Source organism: Chiroxiphia lanceolata, chromosome 16 (assembly GCF_009829145.1).
Source record: "Chiroxiphia lanceolata isolate bChiLan1 chromosome 16, bChiLan1.pri, whole genome shotgun sequence".
NCBI classification, from domain to species: Eukaryota; Metazoa; Chordata; class Aves; order Passeriformes; family Pipridae; genus Chiroxiphia; species Chiroxiphia lanceolata.
Genome location: NC_045652.1, coordinates 2,270,950 through 2,291,943, shown reverse-complemented (window position 1 = coordinate 2,291,943; position 20,994 = coordinate 2,270,950). Strand labels below are relative to the sequence as shown.

The 20,994-nt window shown below is 45.3% G+C and overlaps 1 protein-coding gene across 2 annotated transcripts in view; it reads right to left on the bottom strand.

The window, feature by feature from the left end:
- ADCY9 (adenylate cyclase 9) overlaps positions 1–20,994 on the bottom strand; it is an 85,951-nt gene that overhangs the window by 31,349 nt on the left and 33,608 nt on the right. The window contains exons 2-3 of one of the 2 annotated variants that reach the window (XM_032703899.1): positions 7,249–7,421; positions 1,932–2,036 (exon numbers count right to left, since the gene is read on the bottom strand). In XM_032703899.1, coding sequence (XP_032559790.1) covers positions 1,932–2,036; positions 7,249–7,421 — 278 coding nt within the window. The remainder of the gene's footprint in view (positions 1–1,931; positions 2,037–7,248; positions 7,422–20,994) is intronic. The other variant, XM_032703900.1, reaches the window with a different exon arrangement.

Sequence of the window (20,994 nt, the reverse complement as noted above, 5' to 3'; positions counted from 1 at the left end):
AGGTCAGCATGGACTTTCTCTTCAGCTCCTTGGCAAAGGCTCAAATCCCCAAGAAAATTCTTTCCTTCAGTCATCTCAAGGTTTCCCTGTGCTGTCTCCACTCTGTTAATCTTTACAGGCAGGGATTAGAGTGTGAAACTGTTTGTGTAGGAGAAAATCTCTATTTATTAAATGCTGTTAGCTCCAGTGTTACTGTGGCTTCTGAAGGCAACAGGGTTTGCTTGAGAACTCAGAGACACGATGTGAGAGTTTCCTCTCATCAAAAGACAGGGAAGCTCCAGAGGCTGTTGGGACCCACAGAGGTCCAAGGATGTGGTCAAACATCAGTAACATTCCCAAAAGGCAGAGGACATGAGGGCAGCATGTGGCATGGGAAGGGAACAGACTCCAGAGATGGGTAGAGGGAGCTTACGGCTCCTTTTCCCCAGAGACCTGAAACTTCAAGGAAGATTTGGAAATCAAATGCCACAGTAACTTTGTGCATGTGGCTGTTCTTAAGGCTCTCAGTTAAAGAGGCATCCCAGACTTACTGGAGAGCCACGTAACAGCTCCAACTTTTGGCTGAGTAATAACCAAACCAAATCCAAGGAGGACGTGCAATTTGGTCTCCACTAACATGTTTCTTCCAGCAAAATTACAGCCCTTTTCCTCTGCTCTGCACAGACCTCCTCCAAGCAGGGTCAGATGACTGGCTGATTCACACACATGAAGCCAGTACAGCTGCAGGAGGAAGGAACTTAAAGGATAATTCCAATGAAGACATCGCCTGACACCAGGCAGTCGGTACCTGAGGACAATCTCTGTTTGCAGTTGGATCCTGGAGATCCCTGGCACGTGGGCAGAGGCAGCGTGGAGAAGAAACATCTCCTGCCCACCTGCAGATCTCCCAGGGTTTTTGTCTTAAAGATCTTGTGCTGGTTTGAGAGCAGTACATGCTGGCCACTCTGCTCCACCTCCCTCAGGGCTGAAGGGATTATTATTTGACTCTTTTCTTAGGCTGTTTCCTGGGAATCCTGGCACAGAACTGCTGTGTAACACACCCCTACAGCCCAGTAAGGCAGGCCTTGCTTCTGAGCTTACAATTTAGGCATGAGACAACAGGTCAAGTACAGACAGAGAGCAGAGAGACAAACACAGAGTAATTGAGTGGCTGAGCAGTGGAGTAAGTGCTGGCAAGGTTTTCAACCACCTTTATAGGCAAGAAGGGTTTTAAGCCAGACGTGAAGAACAAGACTGTTGTCTCAGTGTGTTTATGAAGTGATTTGCTCTGAGGAGGGAAAGCATTAAACTTATTTGAATGTATAACAGTCAGGTGATGAGCACTGGTCCCCAGTCTGCATTTAGGCAGGAGCTTAATGTTCAGGAAGGAGAGGTGACAGGCAGAGCAGGGGCTGTGAAGGCCAAGAACAAGATGACAAACAGGCAACGTGTGGTGAGGCAGAGGAAGAAGTAGGTGGCTTCAGGAAAGCAATCATGGCAACAGCAGCACGAGGAACATGTAAGGTGCTGTATCTGTTGGTCAGAAAAGGATGCAAAGCGACTGAAAGCTGGGAATTTCAGCTGTGTGTCTTAGAGCTGCAATGCAGGAGACATTGGCAAGACACATCACTTGTGGTGAGGTGACACAGCCCACGGGGGTAAGGGATGGAGAGCCTGGCAGTGCTGTTTGTGCCTTCTGAGTAGCCTCAGCGTAACTGAAAGAGTCCAAATTTTAGGTCCTTCTCAGTATCAATCTGAGCCCATAAAATTACTAAAAATCCTGAAAATTGAGGCGGGGGACTTGAACTAAATTTTAGAACACAACTGCTCAAAATCAAAATCCGTTCTGCTGCTCAAGAGCTTGAATAAAGGAACAGCAGAGCAAAAATGAGAAAGCTGAGGGAAGCAGAGAAATAAGGGAAAAGAAGGGGAGTGAGAAATACTTAAATTACCTTTGTACTGTTTTTATGCTCATCCTGACAACCATTTTGGATAGCTCCTTCCTCTATGCTGACATCGCAGTGGGGAGTAAGGGTGGTACTACATGAAGGGCAAGGCTGCAATGAGACAAAAAAATTTTAGCCAGGAATGTTCTGGTGTCCTTGTAGTATTATGCAATTTGTAATTCGGTCCACTTGTATACTTGTAGCATGGTTAAAAGATAAACAAAGCTACAGAATGGGAAGCAGGGAGCAAAACTTGACTGGAACAGAATGCACCGTTTCAAAAATAAATCACAGATTTGCTGTTCACTGGAGCTAAATCTAACCCAGGAAAGCTTCACTAGTGCAAGATCACAGATACACTGTAATCGCTGCATACTAGCACAGGACCTCCCCGAGAGGAGTAAAATGCTCTTTAGTAGGTGGAGTGCAATTTTCTTGTGTAAAAACTGCCTGCAAAGGGACCTGAACGGCATCGGGAGTGAAGACTTAGCACAAAATGCAGCAAAATCCAGAAAAAGCACGAAACAGTGTGATGCATTATGAGCAGCACAGGGAAATGGAAAGCAACAAATCTGAAACTAAGGAAGGGAAATACTTTTTCATACAGAGGTCTAAGGCAGGGGAGTGGAGCTCAGGCTGTCGTATGTTGTTGAAGCCAAACACTCAGTAAACGTCACAGGGAACACGGAAAGCGAACCCATCGGGATTTGTACGAGTTCCAGGTTGTGCGTTTTGGAAGCAACCTGAAATGTTGCACTTGAGCTTTTAAAACAAGCTAATTCCTTCGAGTTAAAATGTGATTTCTTTAGGGGAATGAACCCCAGACTTGTATCTTCCAAGTTCTTCGCTCTCTCCTCCTGTCCTGCCAGGATCCTGCTCGGAGCACCCTGTGCTTGAGCCCTCTTGGCAACTGCCCTGCTCTGGGGATGGTCACTGCGACCAGGCTCACCAGAGGTCTGCTGATGTGTGGGAGGGGATTCACTGAGCATCCTGATAAGTTTTTCAGAAAGCACTTTGAGCCTTTTGTCCCAAACTCAACATTCATTTTAGCTGTTTTTTCTGGACTCAGGAGGGGCACGTTCAAGTCTCTCTAGTCTGTCATTCTCCTGGTCCAAACCCACAACTTCTGCCTTTGGGTTCTCTCCTGGTTTCAGAGACCAGGCTGTTAAGTCTTTTCAGAACCGACTCTTCACCCAAAGCCCCTTTTCTCTCTCTGGTGTCATGCCTGAAATTGAATCACCCAGAATGTTTAATTTGCAGGTGTTTCTCCCAGCCCACTCTCCCTGTGACTGCTGACCCACCTCACCACTCACCAATGCCTCTCAAAGGCTTTCATGAAGACCCTGAGCCTTCTCAGAGGCCAGCAGACCATTATATCTGCTGTTCCTCAGGGGCACAGTCCAGGTTGGTGCACTGAAATTACTCTGAGTTTCCTAACTGGCATCAGAAAAGCAACTTATGTCCACTTCTGAACCTGCACAGTTTGAACAAATACCAGCACAGCTGAAGAAATTATGAAGCTGGTTCTCAAACGGTTGTGTTTAAAAATAATCTCGGACTAAATGCCAAGAATGTCTTGACCACTCTGTGGAAGGCATTATTAGATGGCTTGAAAAACAAACTGGCAACAGGCTAACAAGCCCTCTAAACTCCTAGAGGGTTAGTTAATAGATTTATCCATGGCAGAAGTCAGTTAATGGCAACAAAAACCAAACACCTCCAGCAATAAATAAAGAAAATACTCCCTGTTTGATCTTGCTAATAAATTAGGAAGGCCACCTCAAACACTCAGCTCCCAGGGTTAAACCAGGAGACAAAGGGCTCGGAAAAGCAGCCTGATCCTTGGGAAGAGGCAGAAGTCCCTCTGACTTTCCCCACGTGTTCAAATGAACATCATTAAGTTCCTTCTCTATTGCAGGCGCTCACAGGGCTCCGTGTGCTGTGGCCTCACCGCCATGAATAAAACATTAATGCACTTCCAGCAAACACCCAGACAAGCAAAAGGACCTTCTGTTTTCATACCAAGCAATGATTAAAACATTTTTACAACAGCTTATGATTCCCTGTCAAGTGAGGCATTTCATTAAAGATAATAGGGAAAATAAACTGATACCAAAACTGCTTAAGCAGGTTACAGCGTTTTCATTCAAAAACCAGCTGCTATTATAGACTTACTTATAGTTTGAGCCTCTGTCTTCACCATTTTAATCACATACATGCACTGTATTGATATCCACACTTACTGCAGTTTGCAGTTAAATGAACTGCAGATACACCAGAGGAGGAAACACGATTCCTTTCATGGATCAAGTACTGTTGCATTCTCCCTCCTGACTTTCCTTGACATTTGTTCAAGCCCCAAATGTGAAAGTCATCCTTGGCATCCAATATGGCCACTTATTCCCTTTAAAGCAAAAATATTTCATCTTGCCTGTAATTTTGCCCCTCCTACTTAAGTCTCTTTTGCAGAGCTGGAGTCATCTCCTCCTACACTGACACTGTTTACAGCTTTGTATTTAAAACAGTCGCATATAAGTCATGATTCTTTTGCAAATTATTATCTCCAGACCCTACCAGTGAGCTGCAGGCTTTAAAAAAAACCAGCACACAAATCCCCAAAGAAACCCACTCCTTTTCAAAAATTGTGCATGATCTGTGATTAAACTGCAGTCGTTCTTTGTGGACATTTTTTGATACACATATTTCTTTAAACTGAAAGAGGGTAAATTGAGATTAGATACTGGGAAGAAGATTTTTACAACAGGAGTGGTAAAACACTGGCACAGGTTCCCCAGGGAAGCTGTGGCTGCCCCATCCCTGCAAGTGTCCAAGGCCAGGTTGGACAGGGCTTGGAGCAACCTGGGCTAGTGGAAGGTGTCCCTGCCCATGGCAAGGGGTGGAATGAGATGAGTTTTAAGGTCCCCTCCAATCCAAACCATTCCAAGACTCTGTGACTGTAACAGCAGAGAGAAGGCTGGTGCACCTCCACCCTTGTGCTGTGGAACCTGGAATATCTGTACCTGGCCATGCTGTGAGAGGCAAAGACACTCTGCACTCCTGTGCTGCAACTACAGTCCCAGAACATATTTTTAAGCCCGTGCTCAGCACTCACAGGATTGCTCCACCACTCCATGGCATCCACCATACAGATGCTTATCAGACCACAGGGAATTCACAGAATTCAGACCACAGAATTCACTCCAGCGTCAGTGAACTGTGAGGCTGTTCAAGGAATCCCTGGCCAGACGAGCAGGGCTCAGGGTGATGAGTAAAACCAGGCACTCATAAAGACAAACTCTGCAGTAGCTGTGGCACAACAGGGTATCCAAGGCAGCTGAAAGCAAGCTGGCACTTGTCCGAGATGCTCCTCTTAGCAGCTTCTTTTAGCTTCTCCTTCCCTCACTCAGATAGTCACACTGGCACTTCTGCACTGCACAGACCATCACTCAGCACTTAAACACTTCAAGAGCCAGGAGCTGCACTTGGATGATCCTTGTGGGTCCCTTCCAACTGAGGATACTCTAAACAGCAATTAACACCAAGCAACAGCCCCAGAGCAGAAAATCAGGGACTAGGCAGCAAACAAAGCATGGTGGGGCACATATGTGCTCCACATCACGTATCAGCTGCTCAGGGACAGTGGTGCAGCTGTACCTGCAAACACAGAGCTGATCCTTAACAATAGATTTCATTTTGGACCTGGTTCATTTTAAGAAGTGCCACTGTAAGTTTGTATATAACAACCTTGGTCAGTCCTGTACTTCGCTGTAGTTTCAGGGTCCTCAGTCACAGCCTCCTCTGCTGCCTGACGTTCCCACTGTCTCTCAGAACAGCACCCTCAGCTTCACTGCTTTGTTTCAGCCCTTCTCTTTCCCTTCTGCTCCAGAGAGACAGCTCAGCAATGCTGCTCCACTTGGCACTTTCTTCCTTCACTGCTTGAGATGAAGGAGTTTCCACCCTCACTGTCACACCTGGACTCGTGCACGGCCACTCACTGGGCAGTGCTCATGGGTTCATTTGAACAGCTCCCCACCAACTCTAAGGTGTATTTTCCTGCCTTATTTGCTGGTGCTTTCGCTGAAAGGTAAGAAGGAGATGGAAAGCTGGTGCCTGCAGGGTGCCAAATATATTCTTTCTTACACAGGAGAAGGAATAGAAACGTATCACCAGCAACTTGGATGCTGTCAAACCACAGACAGTGCATATTTTGTGGAGGGATAAAGTTGGCTACAGCTGCCTTCTGCAGTTAAACAGGCCTGGCTTGCTCTCTAAGGAGCTCACTTGACTTTGGACAGTGCAGCTGATCTGACTTGTAATGCAGTGCCTTTACTGCAAAACATAAAACCATGTGCAGAGGCAGGGTAAAGGGGCCCTACTCACGCTCTCCTAATCCAGACAACAAACAAACAAGGAGTAAAAATGGAGTAGCACAAAAATCATCCCCACATGAACTCCACCAGTTCAATCTCAAACTTGTGTTGAAGGGATCCAGTCAGGACTGAATACACTGAAGTCTAAGGACAGGGACCCCGGTTCTGACATTTGTGCCCAGCTCAGGCTGCCCAGGATAAGGAATTCTTAGCACGAGTGAAAAGAGAGAATAGACATCTGTTGTTTGGGAAATCTGTTCTGAGCTGAAAGATGGAGAGTAACAGCAAAGCTCTGAAGCAATACACATTGTTTCACAGATTTCCTTGTCAAGAGATCTTGGAAGAGGTGTGAACATAACAAAGTGTCATCATTCCTCAGAGCTGAATCCATACAAATCCTTGCCCTCAGCTCTAGATACAGGTTTCTAGAGCAAACAGATATAACAATGTCACAGCCCCTCAGAGCATTTTCTCCCACCACACAAACAATCCCGTTATATTTTTGCAGGGATGTCTGTTAAATACCCATAAAAAGGCTCACAGGTACACAACCTGCATGACAGAGGAATGGCAGGAGCAGCAAAAGCAGAAAATCACAGAAGTTACAGTAGCTGCATAAATCATGTTCTTTTTCCCCCGCATAAAATCCAGACCATGGAAAAAGCAGCACTGACCTCTCGGTCCTGAAATATAAAAGGAAATACTTCTTTGAAACCACCTTTAAAAAGTGCTCACCTTACTTGAGGGATTGCCTGTCATTTGGTGAGCGGAATTTTTACTTGGTCATTTTTTTCCTCCCTCAAACCATGTTTTGTCACTCCATGTATATAAACAAATACATACGTACACACATATATATGTAAAGCACTGCATAAACAAGCCTGTAAGGTTTCCCCATCCCTGGTTTGCCTGGTTTGAGGTCTGTGCTGCTGGTCTTTGAGATCAGAACTCACCTTTGGTTTCTCCACCTGTTTGAGAGCCTCGGTGGAGTCTCTGGGGTTCTCGGCTGAGGATGCTCCCTGTGTCCTGGCTCCCTCTGGGGACTCCAAGCCAGGGAGCAACGCTTGTGAGCAGCTGCAGTGGGGCTCCCTTACCTTCTGACCTGAGATCAGATAGGTCTTCAAACCTGCAGAAAATAGAAATGAACAGTCAGAGCTGCAGAAAGACAAAGACAACACTCCTTTGGGCTTCTCAGATATGAAATACAGTGACTCCCAAAGCACTGCCAAGGCTCGGGAATACAGCACACAGGAAAAGGCTGGGAAGAACAACCAGAAATATAAAGATGTCTGAAGTGGTGGCATGTAGGGTTACCCAAACCTGCTGCCCAGGCACAAGGGACGACTCAAACACACAGCAACAGCCAGGACTGAAATGTACTTTCTTTATTCCATTTTCACTCATCTGCTTCTGAAAAACACAGCTCAGACCTTATGTATTCGCTTCCAAGTTGTAATCTGAGCTCTCACATTAACCCTTTACTTGTGGAAAGGATCTGCAGCCTGGTTTTCACTGATATCTGTATTAATATTCTCCTTCTGAAAACCAGCATGCATTGCTCCACTTGCCAGGGAGTTGTCGTGAACATCACTTAGTGCTGGTAGCACACCGAGAAAGGAAATGGCATTTAAGTGCTAGAAATTCTGATGGGTTTTCAGAGTTAGTGCAGACTTCACATTTTTAAAGAACAAAATCAATCTCCCTCTCTCGCACGTACACCCACACACGCCCTCTGCAACTGGTGTATGAATTGAAGCATAATTGGGAAGCAGATCCAATATTAAAGGCCAGGCTGGTAAATAGCAGGTTGTATCAAGCTGAGCTGTATCAAAAACCTGTTCAAAAAATGAAAGCTTGGGATTTTGTTTAGCATATCACTTCTTCTACTTCCTTGAACTTTGCGTTGTGATGTTCTGGGTTATTTCTAGACACAAAGATGAAGAAGGAGCTGTTAATCACTGCTTTCTGAATTCAGAGGAGTTCATTTTATTGCCACTGGATGGGCAATCTCCTGCTCAGCACTGAAAGGCGGCGACGTGCCCTGAAAAGTGTGGAGGTCACCAGTGTGCAGAAGGGGAAAGCGCTCGTTCTTGTGCGCTGCCAGATCCCAGTGTCCCTTGGGATGCTGCCCCTGGCTCGTGGGATGGCTGCTGGCTCCCATGTGGGTCAGCTCTGTGTCCCCTCCCTGCCCTGACACTTGTCACCCAGTTGCAGCCAGACCCGACTGTCACACCATCGACCGCACTCGATCGCCTCTGTCCACGGGGCGAACGCTGGAAATAAACATGTCCAGCTGCAGCCTGTGGAAGAGGGCAGGTTTCTGCTCTGGGTGATAAGGTCACTCTCTCATAACCTTCTTCACAGACGCAAAATCATATTCTATAAACCTCAGGTTAGCTCTGTAATACACAACACCCACCATCCCTCGGCCGTAACCTCTCCAATAAATGTGAGCCAGGCACACTGGCAGCAATTTTGCAGTTTCTCTGTCTACTCCAGTTGTATCTCCCAACTCCTGAGCACTCCAACCATCACAGAAACCCACAGCCACATCCACCATGTCCCCCTCAGGCTCCACAGCTGAGGGGAAAGCTCTGGTGCTCCCACACAGTGCTCTGAACTCCAACTCATTCGCTCCGTCTTTGAGATGCTGCCCCACAGCCAATCTTCATTTTTAAATCATTTATTGTAGTGCTTGGATTTTATTTGGCAGTGCTGCTTAATAAAATCCTGAGCTGCTGCTGGCTTCCAGATGTCAGGCCCTGTCCTTCAAACTTCCATCGATGGGGGCTGTCGAGTGAGGAATTCACCACAATCAGCTTACAATTATATGTTTAGTGTGGTAAAAGCTGAAGCATTAACTTACTACTTCTATTTTTAAAAGCTACCTTAAAGCAACAGGATTATTTCTCTACTCCTATTACTCCTTCTTTATTTTTTTTCCTAAACAAACATCTTTTCTTTGTTTACTGTATTTTTGAAAAGGCACTTTTTATGTCTTACCGTGCTGTGCAGCAGAATTATTTTGTCAATCTGCTGCACGCAGTAAAATTACCTCCAGGTTGAGCTCCACGCTGAGGAAAAAGGGAAAAGGCCACAGTAAACCAGACATTAAAAATGGGTTTGGGAAAGCAGAATTCACCACTCCTTCCCTGGCAAACATACCAGCCCACGGCCACATTGACAGCACCCACTCTGCCCCCCAGGCTTTAAAGTCGGCTGAAAGGGTTGGGTTTGGCACCAAGGACTCTAAAATTTAATCTCTTTATTCCTTTCTCATGCTCCCCAGCCCCACCACATCCCTGCATAAGGAGTGATACTCAACAGGGGTCATTTGAAATGGGACAGAGAAAAGCCAGTATCCTGCAGAATCACAGCACAGGTTTTGTGTGGAGCCAACAGGAGAGCAAAGAAGGAAAAAAAGGTTATTTTTTCAAAGTTTTGGAAAATGAAGAGGTGTAAAAACCTTTCATCTTTACAGAACTTTACCAACATGGCCTAACTAATGCTTTGTTTGTTATTAAATCCTTATGATAGGGGAATTCAATTTGCTTCAGTATTCCTTGGGACTCTGTGACACTTCACAAAGCAACTCCTACCCTGAGTCTGAAACATTCCAGTATAAAAAAGGGTCATTAATGGAGTAGAACTGTAATGGGGTAACCAAGATGTATTATTTGGGAAGAGTATTTTTCCTCCTTCTACATACCCCAGGGAATTAGTACAACCAACACTGACATTTTCCACACAAGTGGTGTATGGAGTATGGAAAAACATCCACACCACCGTGCTGCACGTTTAAATCAATGAAGTAATGTGACAATAAGGAATAAGCAGAGGAGCTGATATTTTATTTGAAAGTGCAACTTTCAGTGTGTGTTGCTGTGCAACCAAGTAACTCAAGACACGGCAAGAAGAAAGTGCTATGAGGTGCTTGGAGTGTTATTTCTAAAGGCCAAGCTCAACCTTTTACTCCCCTATATTTATTCAAAATAAATGCTGAAACACAACCTCGAAGTGGCTGATAGTGAATTCGTACTCTGGCAGGCTTTATCCTCAAATTCTGCTTTTTCCAGAGGTGGTTTTTGGAAGCAAAGACAAGGGAACGAGCTACAGCAACCCACCCCCCAACAAAGCGATTTAATGTAGACAGTATTTTCTGCCCTGGAGGAAAAATGAGCTACATCATGTATCTCTGAGAAACACAAGCCATTTCCTTCACTGGACTTCCAGGTCTGAAAACCTCTAAGTGTTACAAAGACTAACAGCTCCTGCACACTGAGCCAAAACACTTATTTCTTTAATCCAACTGCTCTGAATATTGACATGGCAGCATTCGTAAAGGATATTTTTGACAAAATAACAACAGGTAAGATGTCCACTGTGGGTTTATTAGTCCTGAATTTTAAAAGAAACAGTAAATTTCTGTACTTGGCTCCTTTGTTCAGTTTGCTTTTCTTCTATCAGGCATTTCTCTGAACTTCAAAAAAACAGAGAACCATCCCAACCCCTAAAAAATACTCCTAACAACGACACAAAAATCCTATGCAGGCACTCACACACAGATTATTTTCTGCATGCACAAAAATAAACAGGAGTATAAATAAGGCCGTGTGCAAACATGTCAGGTGGAATTCCAGCAGGTTTTGGTGGTGTGAGAAAAGCTGGTGGCTGTGGAGCACAGGCACAGGCAGGGGATGGGGCTCCCTCCTGCCCAACCCTGGGAACACTGGGATGGGCCACAGGAGTGACTCCACCATCCCTGGCTGCAGCAGGAAAACCCTCTCAGGGAATTAGTGGGAAGGCACTTGCTGGGAAGGAACAGGGAAAAGGAGAGAAGAGATGTCTTGGTCCTTCAAGTCCCAAATTCAGGCATTTACACCTTCCTTTCAGCTCATTTATCCTCAGACTTCGGGTCAGGAGTTGCTGTTATGCCAATCTAATCCCATTTTTACGTCCCTCCCTGCAGCTGTTAAAGATGGCATGTCTGCTCCTACAGGGGAGGGGGGATTACCACAAATACTGATAAGCAATTCCTTGGCAAAATAACATTCGAGTTTCAATTTTTGATGTTTCACCTGTCTGGAACTGAAACTTTTTATCCCTCTGTTGACAGCAGACAGCAAAATTCCCTTCTCTCTGGCACACATATTGAGGCTTCTCACGTCTCTATCTAATGAAAGTCAAATGCTTTTGAAACTCTTTTCAGCACCAATTCGAACAGACACCAAAAAAAATGGCAATATTTCAGTCGTGGTCTTACTGATTCATTTAATAAAAATATAATCCCACTTTTGTTATATATCCCTGTTCCTTCCTCCATGGATCACTTCACCTGTTTAGTTGCAGTATGTGCAGTTTAACCAACAGGTGAGCTTCCTTTTCTGATTCCATGCTTTCCAGTACCATCCCTCTGTGCTGGGACACAGCAATATTCCTTACCCTGATGTAATAAAATCCAAACTGTATTGATTACACTCCTTTTGTAATAATGCTGTTCCTTCTCTGTTTATCTCTCCATCATTTCCCTTAGAGTCCCCATGGTTTAGCCATTTAATCTCATCTCTTCCCGATAATTAAATTTACAGAATTAAATTTACCTGAGCTCTATTTTCACACCCCTCTCCTGCAGTATCTTACCTCACAAAGCTTGAATTTCCAAGAAAACTGTTTCCCTGTGAGAACCCCAGTGCCTGTCACTGCCAGGGCAGGCCAGAAGTCCCTTCCCAGCCAGAAAGTGGTTTAATCTCCTGCTGCAGTCTGTGATGGACAGTGTTAACTCTTCACTTTCAATAATTTAATATCTCGTTTTATATGACTGATACCAGCAGCCAGCAAGGTCATAACAAGAGCTCTGCAGCTCAGGACTGGCTTGAGCTCCTTCCTGCACTGATGGGTAACTCACTCCTGGGTTGTGCTTCTCTGCAACCCATCAGCTCTTGCCTTCTCTTTTTAGAAAGACAGGAGGAAGTTTTCTCCACGCCTTTTAAAGACACCCTCTCTGCACTTTGCCAAAAATCTGGGAGTGCAAGTATTGATATTCAGGCACTGCCACTCCAGGAAAAGGAAACAGATACCTACAGTGAGATTTGCTCACACCATTTCATCAGACTCTGACCTGCTCTGTAAACTAAATTTTGAACTGTGATTTCTGGAATGTAACGTGACAGCCAAATAATAATTAAAAAAAATAAATACCAAAAAAACCCTCAAACCAAACCAAAAAAAAACCCAGAAAGGTATTTACCTCTAACTGCAATCTCTTTTTGGCTTCTCTCTAACTTTCCTGTGTTGGTTTTCTTTTTTTTATCTGGTCAAAGCTTACATGATTTTTCAAGCACTAACCTAGTCTAATGTTCATGCAATAAATAATATAGAGAATACCCTCAGCCTAGGACATTTAGTATCTTTTGGGTCCAAGATGCTGTTGAATCTAAGGTGGTTTTCAGTAGCAAATACCTCTCCTATTTTTAAAATTCAACAGTTGCCAAATCTGTATTTATGAGGACTATTTTCTCACTTTATCAGAGTCACTCTTGTACAGGGAATTCACACAAACCTCTTCCTCCCCAGCACAGCTCTCTCACTTACTGAGTTGGGAGATGGGATTTTACACCACAAAACCCCTCTGAACTCACAGGAGCTCAGCCCAGCCACTGACCCTTCACAGCAACTCTGGTGTGTCCTGCTCACATCCACAACTGCTCAGTCATAAAATCATGGAATGGTTTGGGTTGGAAGGGACCTTAAAGCCCATCTCCTTCCACCCCTGCCATGGGCAGGGACACCTTCCACTAGCCCAGGTTGCTCCAAGCCCTGTCCAACCTGGCCTTGGACACTTGCAGGGATGGGGCAGCCACAGCTTCTCTGGGCAACCTGTGCCAGGGCCTCCCCACCCTCACAGGGAAGAATTCCTTCCCAATATCCCATCTAACCCTGCCCTGTGCCAGTGGGAAGCCATTCCCTGTGTCCTGTCCCTCCAGGCCCTTGTCCAAAGTCCCTCTCCAGCTCTCCTGGAGCCCCTTCAGGCACTGGAAGGTGCATAATACAGGTCATAATACACAACAGACGTCAACTGAAGCATCTTCAAAAGTGGTACCCAGCACCCAAGCTGAAGGTGGTGCCAAGACATGTGCAACTGTAAATGTAAATAAGGGTCGCTATTTATATAAAAATGTTCTCTCCCCTCTTCTGCAACCTTTATTTGTCAAAAGACTGTTACACCAAAAATAACTTCACAAAGTTTTCCCCCTTAAAGCCTCAATTAATTTCACGATTAAAGAACTTGTGTAAGCAGAAATGAAGAGAGAAGCAAAAGCTCAGAGGAATGTTACCTGGGCAACAAGACCTGGTCAATACAAACCAGGGGCTGTGACAGCCCTGCAAAACACTTTCCAACCACTGAACTGTCCCAGCTGTGAGAGCAGAGACACTGCCCTGGTACTGACTCCTCACCACAGACCCAAGAAGTCGCTCTGACTTTGCAGCTCAACTTTAAATTTTGGCTTCCACACGTAAAGGCCTGCAGGTATGTTTTTAATTTGAAGGAAGCAAGTGCATTGTAATTAGACTGTCTGGAGAGAAAGCATGTCAACAATTGGGGGAAAAAAGTATTTACCAGTTTGTGTTTGAAGCTCTGCAGCAGCCCAGCACTCGTGGGACTGTGCAGTGCCACAGGCCCTGCCCAGAGGCCACTCCCAGGGCAAGTGCTTGCAGCACCTTCCTCCCCGACAGGGGCCTGGGCAGATGATCAAACACCTTGGCCATGCTGAACAGAGAGGGCAGAGCTTCCAGGAGATGCTCCGAGAGTGGAAATGCTGGCCCAACCCCAGCTGCCAGTTGCTGTGCCAGGCAGAGTTTATCCGATTTCCTGATGGAACTACCAGCAGCTGTGGTTAAACACCACTGGGCACAGCAATCAAACCAGACTGGTCTCCCTCACTCCTCAGGAAAGCTCACGGAGAAAGGAAGGAGTACTGAACTGGGTATCTTGTCCCTACTCCAGCTGCAAGGCTGTCAGAGCTCCCACCCCACGTACCCACAGGGTGCTGCTTTCCCTGCTTCTGATCACAAACCCACAGTTCCCTCATTTTTACTTTTCTAGACCTTCACCTTTTTCACCACTCTCCCAGTTAAGTTAAACAGTTTTTTCTCAGAGAGGACTAGAAAACGTTTCCATGATTAGGCAGCAAATACACATTTACTTCATTCTTTTAGAAAACATCCCCAGCTGGTGTTGTTTAGCCTGGAGAAAAGAGGCTCAGGGGGGACCTTCTGGCTCTCTGCAACTCCCTGACAGGAGGGGGGAGCCAGGTGGGGGTCGGGCTCTGCTCCCAGGGGACAAGGAACAGAGGAGGAAATGGCCTCACGTTGTGCCAGGGGAGGTTCAGGTTGGACATCAGGAAGAATTTCTTCACGGAAAGGGTTGTCAGGCACTGGAAGGGGCTGCCCAGGAAGGTGGTAGAGTCACCATCCCCGGAGGTGTTCAAGAAACAACTGGACATGGCACTTAGTGTCTTGTTGACAAGGCAGTGATCAGTCACAGTGATCTTGGAGGGCTTTTCCAACCTTAATGATTCTGTGATTCTGTGAGTCACTTCTCTTTCAGGCACAGCTCTCCTCTCACCAACCTTCCTCCAGGCACAAGGAGAGCCCCACATCCCACAGCCTCATCTCATCTCCAAACCCAGCAGGAGAGGCTGGTGCTGCTCCTGGTAGAGAACCACAGGCACAGCTGTCCTTCCTTGCACAGTCCCTTCCTCCTGTGCTCCTCACAATTAAAGCAACCTGGTCCCTGCAAGCCAAAGCTGGAAGATTTCTTCACACAAAACTAAGGAAGACTTATGTTAATAAACCCAATCAAATGGGTTGATTCATAACCCCAGTAAATGCTGACCAATTTCTACTCTTTCTGCATGATGGTTTGTGTGTAACATCACACACCACAGTGGTTTACTGAACATTTAAATATTATCAGATACAACCTAAAGACCCTCACATCATCATATCTTCTTGGAAAACAGTTGTGGAAGCACCAGGAAAGGCAGGCACAACACATCCGACTGCTCTGAACGGCTACGTAGAATAAGATGAAATGAATTCATGAGGGTTTTTTCTTTAGAGCCCTAAAATACTCATAAGAGTTGCATGTGAATTCCAGTTTCTTATCTCCAGATATTTCAGGGATATAGGTGAAAGCCAGAAGCACATCACTGTCTTTTACACCAGCAGACAGTGTGGTGGTCACACTGCAGGACTGTGCAAGAGGACACTGGATGACTTCACAAGAAATAATTTTCCCCAACCTGCAAAGCAACGAAGCAAGTCCCACCCTCTAACCTGTAGAAACCACTTCCAGCTCAGTGCAAATAAAAGCACATAACCCAAAACACCTGGATTCCAACAAAATTTCCAGCCTACCTGGAAAAGCACTTTGAATTAATGGAGCAACATTTCCTGTGGCTAAAATGAGAAAGGGAATTTCTGAGCCAACTTGCTATCTTAGGTCTCTGGAAAGCAGAAACAATGGTAATGAGAAACAGAACTTTATAGACTGGAAAGACAAAAGAAACTACAAAAAACCAAACCCCTAAACCTATCCTCATAATCTCCAAAGAGCCAGAGAAACCAGAGGCATCTTCTGAATTATGGAAAACCGCTGTTTTCCTTATGCCTCTTTTGTTTAGCAAAATACTCACTTTTGATCAGCTAACAGACATCAGCAGGTTTGGAAAATGCTGATCAACAACACATGTAATTTTGGTATTCAGCATCTGCCAGTTTTAAGTGGGGAATCCTGGATCCAAACCCACAATTTACATTCATGGCTAAACTGCAGAAATGAAGTTGCAGCCTGGCAGTCCATCCTCCTTCAGTCTCTTTTATCTTCTTCTCAACCTGGGTGAGATAAAATAACCCAACCAAACAAAAAACTCGGGGGAGAAAAGGCCTGGGCAAATCCAGCACAGACATGTAGCTCAAACACATCGGTCCAGCTGCCACTGCTGGCTCAGGAATATATTTACATTTTAAATTTATATCTTTAAACTCTGCTGGCAAATGAAAGATGGGCTGAAGAGCCAGACTGATCCTTACCCCGGGGTTTACAACTGCCCCTGTTCACGTTCTGCTCCACCTGTGCCACGGACCGTGGCCTGAGAGCAAACAGCAGATGAGCCTGTTCTCTGCAACCACTCTGGGTTTTGAACACATTTTTTACCTCAATACAACTCACAGCTTGACACCTTAACAGGAAAGAAAAGCAGGTTTGAGGAAAGGTAAGCCTGGGATTTTGCAGTCCTGCCAGGGGTAAGAGCGTGCTCCGCAAGGGAAGCTGGAAGTCCTGCAAATTTAGTGGCGTGCTGCAGAGGAAAGATTCTCTCTATCCTAAGGGTTCCTCCCAAAACCTAAAGGTATATGATGTTCCTACATTTAAAGCTAAAAAGAGGGCCTTATTTGGGATTAACTGGTAAAGATACTGTCTGGCTTTTCCTGACACTGATCAACCCTCCTGTAAACCCTCGCAGTCTTGGTCATGAAAATGAATTCCATGATGGGATCACACGCCTGAAAAGGGATTTGCTCTTATTAAATTGACATTATTTTTCACATTTATTGACCATCCCTTTGCAATCTGTGTTAATTTTAACACCTGGAAAGGAATAGGCGTGATGAGAGAAAATGAAATGTTTGAACAATGCAGCTGCCCAAACAAAAACGACCCAAGCCCACGGGGACACGGTGCTTGCAGGGGGTTCCAACTGCTTCAAAAACTATGATATTCCTGCCACAGAATACCTTTTCTGAAAATACACTTAAAGAATAATGAACTAGAAGTTGAATTTAACTATGAATATAGTTTAGAAACTCAACATTTGCTTCACTGCTGGGTTGGGAACGAGGGGCCAGCGCTGAAGAAACTGCAGAGGTGGAGAAGCAGAAGGATGGAGCAGCAGGGATGGAAACCAAGAGCCTCAGTCCAGCACTGCCCAGCCCGCTGGGGCACCCACTGCAAACTGGGAGCTGTGGGATGGAGAGGTCCAGGCTGTGGGCGTGGCTGCAGTGATGCAAAGCAGATGTAAATGTGTTTGAGATATGTTTTGGCAGGCTGGGGACTCTGCTCTTTGAGAAAAATGATAAGGCCACAGAACTGCAAAGTCTTCTGAAGATATTAAAGAGAGTCTTTTTCTTCCACTTTTCGTGTTCAGGATGCAAATGTGGGTTTGGAGTTTTCATAGGGAAGGTACCTCAGAGTCCAAAACCAGACAGCCAAGGCCACAACCAACCCAAACTCCTCCGCTTGAACTAACGCAGGGCCACGGCTCAGCCCCTGGAGCTCCTCCATCCCACACATCCAGCCGTGCATCCCTGTCTGTGCACTGAATTCCTGCTGCATGGCGACAGCACGGAGTCAGCACGATGACAGAGGAAGCCTTTGGGAACAGCTTCCTGTTCAGCCTCTTCAGTCCAAGCTCTCGGGCAGGATCTGTCCAGGCTTCCCCGGTGAATTTGCATATGTGGGAAGTTCTGACATTCCACATCGCTCCAAGAGTGCAGCAGTCCTTCGGGGATATGCAGAATATACTTCCAAAACTTCCCTTTTTTACAAAAGAAAAAGTGCTTCCAACTTAAAGCTACATTTTAGTGTGGGAGGGAAACGAGATCTGAAAACTGGACGGGGGATATCTCTAAGGCAAGGACTTCAAACAAGCTGTTCAAACAGCAGCATTATAAACCAGAGATCTATGGACAGATAAGGATTTCTCAAGAATAATTCCACTGCTGTAGATGGGACAATTATACAAAGCCACAAACATTCCAGAAAGACATCACATATATTCCATTTTCTGCCCACACAGGGCTGGCACACCTCAGGAACTACAGATGGCCATGCCAGCCTCTACTATGTGCAGCTGGAATTAAAAGGTTAAAGACAGAGAGACTCCAAGTGCAAGTTTTCTCAGCTCCAGGCTCTCAGGAATGGGAATTTATTCATTTCAAACTAAACAGGCGAGGTCAGGGTGAAAGCAGTTAGAAGTTTATTAGAAATCTCACCCAGCAAAATTCCACTGAGGACCAGAAGATGCCACCTATCTTTTTGATTGATACTTTGGAACTGATGAATAACAAACATGCAGGATGGAGAAGAGGATTCCAATAAAAAACAATAGTCTGATGCAACTGGAGCCTGCTTGGCCCTTGGTAACATGTGGCTCTCTGGACTAACACTTCTTAATAGAAACCAGACCCAATTTAAACAAGACTTTAGGAGCTGATTTTGTTATACCAGTGCAATCTCTGTGTGTTGACAGGACTACAATCAAGCAAATTCTTTCCCTCTTGCATAATGCAGGTAGCTGGATGTGACATGCTAACTCAGCATTTTGTTCAAACCAGGGCAATCCCACGGGCTGACACTGCCCTTGCTCTCAGCTGAGACTGCACCACACTCTAAGGACTCACAGCAAAGTAAACCCAAATCGCTTAAAAACCACGTGCAAAGCTGGTGGGCTCTGCATGTGAAACTTTTTTGGGTTGGTCACTGCTGAAAATGTAAAGTCCAGAGTTTAGAAGGTAAAATAAAAACCAAGTGTCATCCTGTCATCAGTAGGTTTTAATTTTTTTTTCCCAAGCAACTGATGAAATAATATTGAAAACACACAGCAAGCACCCAAAGTTTAACTTATGTCAGAAATATATAACCTCAGGCATCTTTGAGACCACATATAAGGAAACTGTAATTCATATGTTTCCAGATACCCATCACATACTGGTCAGAAGGACCCTCCTCATGTAACCTTTGCTCAGTATTGGCTACTCACAGGTGTCACTTGTCACCTCTTCCCATGACAAAAAGCCACAACAAAATAAAAGCAATGATGTGAGGAGGCAGGGCAGGGCTTTAGGGAATGCACAGCCCTGGTGCTGCTGTTCTGCTTCACTACAAACTCTGGCCAGCTCTGCTCCACACACTAGGGCATCTTCATAAACATGAGCCTCACGCTCTCCAAGTAACCTGAAATACTTACCTGAAAAGAATGAGACAGAAATGTTCTCCAGGCAATGAGAATCGTTCTATGGTTCTATGAAATAGTATTTCTGACTGTTCCTAGGGGAATGCTTTATGAAATTTTACCAAAGTACATTCAGTGTTGTTACTTTGAATAACACCTCTTAAACTTGATTAAACTAACTCATACTTGGAGAATATAAAAGATTTGTCCTTAGGGGACCAAATTAAAAGAAATAAATCTACATATTGTAGACAATTCCCACACTAAATATAAGAGGATATTAGGTTTTTAAAGTTACATCTCTGTATCAGTGTTCAAAGTAAAGAAAAAGATCATCTGGGATCCTCAGCACAGGAAGGACATGGACCTGCTGGAGTGAGTCCAGAGGAGGCCACCAAGATCAGAGGGATGGAACAGCTCTGCTACAAGGAAAGGCTGAGAGAGTCAGGATTGTTCAGCCTGGAGAAGAGAAGACTTCAGGGAGACCTATTTGTGGCCTTCCAGGACCTGAAAGGGCTGACAAGGAACATGGAGAGAGAGTATTTACAAGGACCTGGAGGGACAGGACAAGGGGCAATGGCTTCAAACTGACTGAGGGCAGGGTTAGATGGGATATTGGGAAGGAATTCTTCCCTGGGAGGGTGGGGAGGCCCTGGCACAGGTTGCCCAGAGAAGCTGTGGCTGCCCCATCCCTGGAAGTGTCCAAGGCCAGGTTGGCCTTGGAGCAATCTGGGCTAGTGGAAGGTGTCCCTGCCCACAGCAGGTTTGGGGAACATGATGATCTTTAAGGTCCCAACCCAAAGTATTCCATGACTCTATGGACATTTTTTCACCTATCATCAGAGCCTATCAGCACAGTTTGAAGAATTAATGTTTAGATCAAATGCTTGTTAAATACATTTTATTGTTATTAAATCAGTCAATAATGGTATTTTTCCCCCATCCAAGCTCTGTTGCTCTTTGGGCAGAACTGCCAAGTTACACAGTGAGCAAGCACAGCTTTGACAGAGCCTGCAAGAAATGCTGCTCACCACAGGAGCCAGCATCAAGCCAGCACACTCCAACACATGGGAAACCAGCAGTCTCCCCCCAGGACAGCTGCAGGAATCATGGGAGCATCGGGGTATTTACTCAAATGGGCTACAAGAAAGCAGACAAATAGAGTAATGACGTTGCACTGGCGAGTTCAGTGATTTCCCAACTCCCCCAGCCCCGGGCCTTGTGCAATCCCAGCAGGCAGTTGTAATTCCAGGTAAGTTGTTATTCATAACTCACACACCACTTGTTTACATGTGGTTGACAGTTTTAAATGGTTACTAATTCAGAACTGAAAAATAAAGCTAATGCAAATAAAACTGCTGCAGGAGGCACTGCAGAATAGCAATATGTAGCAGTGGTACAAACACGGGCGAGGTGGTGAAGAAGAAATTCCCAAGAGCAGCCACCACCTAAGTATCCATCACTATACAGCTGTATTTTAACTGGCAAACTCCAACACTGAGTATTTGCAGTGTTTCTAGCTCAAAATGAGATTAATTTTGAGAGCCCCTGCTGAGAAAAGCTACCGGGTGTTGTGTCTCCCCCAAGAAGAGGATCAGCTTTTCAGTTTACTTCCCCTCCTTAAGTAGAACACATAAAAAAACAATCCCTCCCCAAAATAGAAAGCATCTGAAAGTCGCAAAACAA